At 42.2% G+C, this 7,500-nt stretch overlaps 2 protein-coding genes across 5 annotated transcripts in view; both read left to right on the top strand.

Moving 5' to 3' along the window:
• ddx47 (DEAD (Asp-Glu-Ala-Asp) box polypeptide 47) overlaps positions 1–639 on the top strand; it is an 8,577-nt gene extending 7,938 nt beyond the window's left edge. For both annotated transcript variants that reach the window (XM_054750859.2, XM_015945268.3), the window contains one exon: positions 297–639. In XM_054750859.2, coding sequence (XP_054606834.2) covers positions 297–461 — 165 coding nt within the window. In that variant the 3' untranslated portion in view covers positions 462–639. The remainder of the gene's footprint in view (positions 1–296) is intronic.
• Positions 640–949: 310 nt separating this feature from the next.
• Positions 950–7,500, top strand: part of LOC107376256 (myosin-10) — a 93,190-nt gene continuing 86,639 nt past the window's right edge. For all 3 annotated transcript variants that reach the window (XM_015945266.3, XM_015945265.3, XM_015945267.3), the window contains exons 1-2: positions 950–1,178; positions 3,500–3,877. In XM_015945266.3, the coding sequence (XP_015800752.3) occupies positions 3,533–3,877 (345 nt within the window). In that variant the 5' untranslated portion in view covers positions 950–1,178; positions 3,500–3,532. The remainder of the gene's footprint in view (positions 1,179–3,499; positions 3,878–7,500) is intronic.

Here is a 7,500-nt window from a genome sequence, read left to right as displayed (position 1 = left end):
TGGCAACCAGCCTACATGCAGCTTCCTGTGTGCAGGCAGCATGGTCCTACATGGAGGGAAATAAAAATAGGTTGTCAGATGTGAGCTCACCAGGCCTCCAGTATCAGCCAGATTAAAACTTCTGCTTTTGTGGAAAAGTTGTCGTTTTCTAACGCCAAAATCACCAAAAGTAACATTCATTTTTCACAATATCTTTGTTGTTTGTTATCCTGCTGTTGTGTCTGAAAACCGTGTAGTATAGAAGCTGTCGGTGGTGTTTCCTAATCCCGTTAATAACCATTCAAACAATTCCTCAGGAAATGAAAGAACAAGGAGAGAAAAGGAAGAGACCCAAAGGTGGAGACGGAGAAGACGACGACACGGAGCAGTCGAGTGGAGTCAGGAAGAAAGTCAAAGGAGGATCAGGAGGCAGAGGAGGAGGAGGGAGGAAGGGTGGAGGAGCCTGGAGAGGAGGACGCTGAAGCATCCACCAGTCATAAAATGTACATAAACCACGAGACGCGATGTCTTTCCTGTTTGTCGTAGCTCCTGACGGCTACAGCAGCCGTTCTCTTTAGAACCGGGTGACTATTTAAAGTGCTTTCTTTGCTCGTGTGTGGCTGCTTCCATTTGTAATAAAACCTCTCAGCAGAACAAAAAGCTGGTTTGTGTTGTTGTGAAGAGCAGAAAGTTTCACGTTCTTGGTGTTTAGTTTGAAACACTTTAGGGTTTGTTGGTTTTTCTTTTAACAGCATCCAATGAAGGATGAGGAGAGACCGCACACTCAGAGCTGCATCCAGCGCGTGCGCGCGCCGCATAGGTATTTTAGTGATAGATGGAAGAGGCGCGTTCGTGTCGCTGTCCTGTTTAGAAGTGTTCACTGTGGTTCTCGTGTGTGTGGGACAGAGGCGTGGGCACGCACCTGGACTGGTGGTCCTTAACGCACCTCTGAGTCACCGAAGCGGGCTCCGGACTGCGGGGGGGTTGATCTGCGTGCTCAGAGTGTAGGTGCGCGCGGTAGGCGGGAGCAGCGGCGGTGCGGTCCGCTCCGCTCGGCTCGAGGAGGAGCTCCAGTCGTGCTGCACGCAGCCGAAGCCAGAGGTACATGCCCGCGTGTGAGCTCCGGGGAGCAGCGACTCGAGTCCAGGCTTCGCGTTAAGGGGACGGTGAACGGGATCTGACCTGAAGAACTCCAGCAGGTCAGTTGGCGAGCGCGAGCTGGAATGGTGTTGGAGCGCGTGAGCCCGCCTCCTGTGGAATCACGGTTTAAATTACTTCTGTTGGACATGATTTAATCTGAGATTAACCCTCATTTATACATTTAAGTGATGTCGCTGATGGTTAACCCCCGTGGTTAACTAAAGTAACGGTCCGCTGTTTAAAAACAGCAGAATAAACCTAAAAGTTTGGCTTTTTACCTTTCTGTTCGAACTGAAGCGTCTTTCCCTTTAATTCACTCGTTCCTACTCTAAATCAGCTTCGCATTGAGCATGTTTTATTACTAGATATTACTGTAATTTAAATACATGTTTATTCACACTGGTGTTTATATCTACACAGCGAGGTCTTCGGGCATTAACGACTCCGCTCAGTCCCGTTATGTTTTGCGCTAAAGCCCACGCTGTATGCGCATTTTCTGGTGTAGTCAAAGACCTACGCTGAACCTCTCGCCATGGGCGAACCTAGGAAAAAAATAGGGGTGGCAGAAGAGTGGCGCAAGCTTTTATAGGTTGGCAATATATGGCATAAATACTGTTTGATATATATATATATATATATATATATATATATATATATATATATATACATATACATATACATGATATGTATATATGTATGTATATATGTATATATATACAATATGTATAATATATATATATATGTATATACATATATATGTATGTATACATATGTATGTATTAGGGGTTGCATGACCTAATTTTTTAAAAGTCGACAGTCAAGTAATGAAAATCTAGTTGACTTCGACTAGTCGTTGATGACATCATACACCTGAAGCGGCGGCGGGGGGGTCAGTTGGTTCGCTGGAGTTTTTGACAATTAAAATTGTGCCCACATTTTCAAAGTTAAACACATCTCTTTTAACAACTGTAATTTCTGCTCCCCCCCCCCCCCCCTCCGCGCCACGGCCGCAAACTCATTGATGCGCCTGCAGCCTCTCGAAGTTCCTGCTGCTCTAAACATTAAAATAATTATTTCATTTTCTGTTCCTCACTTCTGATTACCGTCAGTGGTGTCTGTTTGTTGCAACCACCAGGTACAAAAACGAATTTGTTTTTATTTGACTATTTTTCTGTCCTGTCTGTTTATTATCTTCCTGCATCTCCTCGCAATCCTAAAGAAAAACTGCTACCTGGGTTCATATATATTCACCTTATGAGTTACCTTTGAACTGCAGTTCTAAAAGATCCACCGACCGCAAAAACAGCGGCGTGCAAGCTGCTCGCCGGCCGCAGTGCGTCACCGGAGGACATAACAGATGATGTGGTCCGCTCCACAGCAGCGGGGTGCATCAGGCAAAAATAAAAGACAGAAAACATAAAAGGAAATGAGCCGACATGAACGATCGAGTTACATTTGTTTTTGAGGCGGCGACACCTGATTTGATAAAGCTACTGTGGCTGTGCTCAGGACGCAGATGTCTGGAGCACGTTAACGACCACAGCTTTGCATGCGCAAGCTGGTTAAGATTAGGATGGGGTGAGGGGAAGGTTAAATTGCAAGAGGGAAAAGGTCACAATTTGGTTAAATGTCCGTTTTACGGCGGGTATCAGTACCAATGCTCTGGCACAGCGCGTCGCCTCCACCTCGATCTTTTCCGAGGACTGCATCTTGTCATTGTCAAGTGACAGCGACTAGTCGATGACTGGCATAAAAAGTCACTACAGAGCAGTGAGCCCGACTAGTCGACTAGTTCATACAACCCCTAGTATGTATACATATACATATATATATGTATGTATGTATATATATGTATGTAAATATATGTATATATATCTATATAAAGTGCATCATATGCGTGAGTGAAGCTCCAATGATGGATGGATAGATCTATAGATATTATCATTAAGCTTGGATCTCATGAATGCAGGAGCAATGCTGTTCTGGGCCTTATATGCAAGCAGTAGAATTTTGAAGTTAATTCTATAATTGATTGGAAGCCAAGGGAGGGATGCCAAAACTGGGGTAATGTGTGCCCGCCTTGGTGTACTCGTCAGTAAACGGGCTGCACTGTTCTGGAGTCTCACAGTGGCCTTCTGGCTCACATCTGCATAGACAGAATTACAGTAGTCTAGACTAGTCTAGAGATGATGAAGGCATGAATTAGAATTTCTAGTGATTGTTTAGGAAACCAGTGCACTGTCTAAAATAACTTGATGTCTGAATGTTTTTGGGTTATTTTGTGTCAAAGTACTCTAAGATAAACAGCAAAACTGTAGTGAAACACCTACAACGCCATGTAAAGATTGCTATGTAAAGTCTACTACCTTTCCCGTTGTAGGTGGACACTTGGCTCTTGTGAATCCCAAGTAAGATGTCTCATCGGGGAGGGCAGGAGGACCCGGAGCGGTACCTGTTTGTGGACCGTGCCTTTGTGTACAACCCAGCCACGCAGGCTGACTGGACGGCCAAGAAGCTGGTGTGGGTCCCCTCAGAGCGCCATGGCTTTGAGGCCGCCAGCATCCGAGAGGAGCGCGGCGAGGAGGTGCTCGTGGAGCTGGCGGAGAACTGTAAGAAGGTGGTGATCAACAAGGATGACATCCAGAAGATGAACCCACCCAAGTTCAGCAAGGTGGAGGACATGGCTGAGCTCACCTGCCTGAACGAGGCGTCGGTGCTGCACAACCTGAAGGACCGCTACTACTCCGGTCTCATCTATGTGAGTGCTGTTTTTACTTCCTAAGCAGGAGAGGAGCTAATCTGCAAACTTTCAAGTCAGGAGGTCTGCAGAGATCATTCACACGTTCATCCTGTTTCTTTTTCAGCAGAACGAGCAATTCTATTTTCACAAGTCTAAGTGGAGTTGCAGAACTTTCTGCTCTTCTGAATGCTGATCGTTTACTCAACTTTGTTGGAAGAAAGACAGATGCATTTAAAATTTGAACTCTCAGACCTAATTCTGGCTACACATTACCTTTGTGGTGGTTTATGATTCACCTCTGCCACAGAAAGGCTTCTTCCATTAGCACAGTTTGTTTGTTTGATCTGTTAGTTGGGTAGTTATTTTATTATAAAGACGACATAACGTATTAGTCCTTCTATGAGAAACTATATATATATAAGTATATGGCGTCAAAGTTAGAAATAAAATAAATGATAAAAATTTGTGATTAGCTTCCAAATGCTTGAAATGTGCAGAAACTGTTCAGATTATCTAACCTCCGTAACCACGTTAGACTGACATTTTATTATGTAATCAGTAAAAGCGTCAAATTGTGTTCCAAAACTATTTGTTTGACTTTTCTTTAAAGAGGTGAGACTCCATGAGATGTGCCACCTTGTTTTCATGGGTGACCTCTTAAACAAAAGCGAATGTAAAAGCAGCAGAAGGCAGCCGTTAGCACATACAATTAACGAAAGAAATAAAGAAAGAAAGAATAAAAACCCAATAATGATAGTAATGAATAAATAATCACCAAAATCAAAAACACTGCATATATTTCAAGCAGCGTCCGTTCCACGCCGCTGATGCCTCCAGTGTGACGTAGGCTTTAACACAATAAATAATAGTGTCATCCGCATAGAGATGAATATTACAATCTGCACAGATGAGCGGAAGGTCATTAGTGAAAATAATAAAGGTCCAAGAGAGGAACCTTGAGGAATACCTTTATTTAAGCCTTTATATTCAGACTTGCTACCCCTATTGGACACACACTGACAATGAAGATGAAGGTAGGAACTGAACCATTAAAGTGAGGATTTAGAGCTGCCAATAGCATGCAGTTTATCACGGAGAAGGAAATGATCAACTAGATCAAATGCTTTGGTAAGATCTAGGAAGATGACACCAGCGCACATATCGTATCGACCCGAATATAGGACGACCCCCTTCAGGGAAAAAAAGAAAAAAAATCACTTTTTAAATAAACTATTCTTATTGAAAATTTGAGAACAAATACTGATCAAAAATACTATTTTAATGCAAACTATCAGAGCTTTGCTGACATGTGAAATCAAAAGTCAAATGAGGCTTTTATTCTGCCTCGCTGTGCTCACTCTCGTACTGCTGCGGGGTGCACCATCATATTGCTACACCTGCTGGCTCCTCCGATTGACTGTCATCCTCACTGCCATCCAAGGCATCCATGCATGCAATATTTGATGCCTCTGCTTGTCTGGGGAGCCTAAGTCACGCCCATCTACTTCCGGACCATGGGTGCCCGGAAGAACAAAACAATGAATGCAAGTCAATGGGGCTAAAAACGCCATTAACTATTAATATCGGCCTGTAATTCATTATGTTCTGAATATCACATCCTTTCATGTTTTATCATTTATACCTCACCTGTGAGATCTTTAAACTGGACACCAGTAACGTTTGTGGTGTTTCTGCCACATCTCTGCGTCTGGTTTCCTGGAGCTGCTCTGTGATGTTCCTTGTGTGATCTCAACCCATTTAGTGGCACATTTTCCAGGATTAGAATGTGGGTTATCACCTGAGAGACTCCGGTTTAGGGTCTGCACAGAAAAGTGTACTTTGTGTAAGTTTTTCCATCAATTTGCATTGCATGTGCATCACAGAGTGATGTGCAGCAGTAGCATGCATTTTTACTGTAATAAGCTGAAATCGGTCTGGGCTAAAATGGTAGAAAACAGCTTCCCAGTTTCCCCACATTGCTTGAATTTGAATGTCGTTCCACCAGCTCACTATTTTCCTCTTCACTTTCCCAGTGATATCATAGTGTCATGGTTTCTACGTTTTATTTTTATTTTTGCTTCCAGTTGGCTTTGGAGCTTCCTAATTGTCCCCTTGCATAGGAGAAATTGAAAACATGTGTCTGTGTTGGTTTTTCTACCAGGAAGAGAATTTCTACTGTAGACGTCATATAAAACCCCCCATGGGGTGTGCTTTAAGTTCAAGTTTCTGGGAAAATTTAGAGCTCTGAATCAGATTAAGATTATTGTGGGTAGGAGAAGGTACTTTTTGTTTTAAAAATACACTTTAAAGGAGCAAGATCATGCTATTTTAAATCTTTGAGAGTAAATGTAGGCACAGTATATGATAAATATTACCAATGACACTATTGAGAAGCCATTCAATTTTAAATATGAGTTATTTTCTTCTGCCTGAATTTATACCCGGAAATGAAACGGTCTGTTTTGGTGAATCTCTACCCACTTCTGCTCCAACAAAATGTGCCTACAACAGTATTTTAGGCAAGTGGATGTTGTATTGACTATGGTGGTCTAGTGGTAAAGCCATCTGTCTTTCATCAAGTTTTACTACGTGCTGATGCCAGTTCGACTCCCAGTGTCAGCAATAACTTATTATAGCCAGCTGAAGCAGATTTTTTTTATGTTTTATGTTTTCTACAAAATATTTTGTGGCTCTAAAGGTCTTGAACTTGGTTATTTCAAAGCAGCATTTTGGTTGATACTCTGCTCACCTCACATGGACTCACACTGGCTAAATAAAGACACAGAAAGAAAGTAAAAAAAACAGCATAGTCCTTACATTTTAAACAGTTTACCAATGAAGGGTTGAAAACATAGTACTGGCAAGTGTAGCTAAAAAATAGAAAAAAATTTACTGCCGAGACCAAGAGTCAAACCGGTGCAAAACAGCATACTAGTCACTTACTCTAACCACTGGACTACCAAGTCTGTTTCAAGTAAGGGTGTAAGAAAATATCAACATGGCATTATACGGTGATATTTGTTCCTGTGATATTACATCGATAATCAAAAGCCTTGTATCGAAAATATCGATATCACAATACATCGTGATCTTTTCTCCTGCTATGCTACATCGACATTCAAAAGCCGTGTATCTAATTTTTGGAATAATTTGCATGCAAACGTTTGAGTATTTTCTTTTCTTGTGGTGCAATTCAAACGCCGACCGCTAGTTGGCAGCAGTGTGCCATGGGTTTTGTTTTCACCATTGAAATGTAAATCCCTCTGTTATGGTTCAAGTACCTCACGTTAAACATGTTAAGTATCAGTTTTGACAGTTTATTGAATTTTCCTACAATAAATTCAGTCTTAAAAAGTCGCTAATATCGTCTGACTGAATGTAACGCAATACATAGTGATACATTGTATCGTCTCCCTTGTATCATGATGCGTATCTTATCGCCATAATTTCACCGATACACATCCCTAGTTTCAAGTCAGTTGTCGCCTAACACACAAGTCTTATGCTGGTTATTACATGCGTCTTTGTAGACAGGACGGATGGTTTTACGGCAGTGTTTTGTCGCCAACGCAGAAGTAATTTGCTAGAATATCCACTCTGGTACCGGAAGTCACCTGTGATATGAAGGTCAAATTCTCAAC

Source organism: Nothobranchius furzeri, chromosome 12 (genome assembly GCF_043380555.1).
Source record: "Nothobranchius furzeri strain GRZ-AD chromosome 12, NfurGRZ-RIMD1, whole genome shotgun sequence".
Taxonomy (NCBI): domain Eukaryota; kingdom Metazoa; phylum Chordata; class Actinopteri; order Cyprinodontiformes; family Nothobranchiidae; genus Nothobranchius; species Nothobranchius furzeri.
The sequence above is the reverse complement of the archived record's forward strand: the minus strand, read 5'-3'. Positions and strand labels throughout refer to the sequence as shown.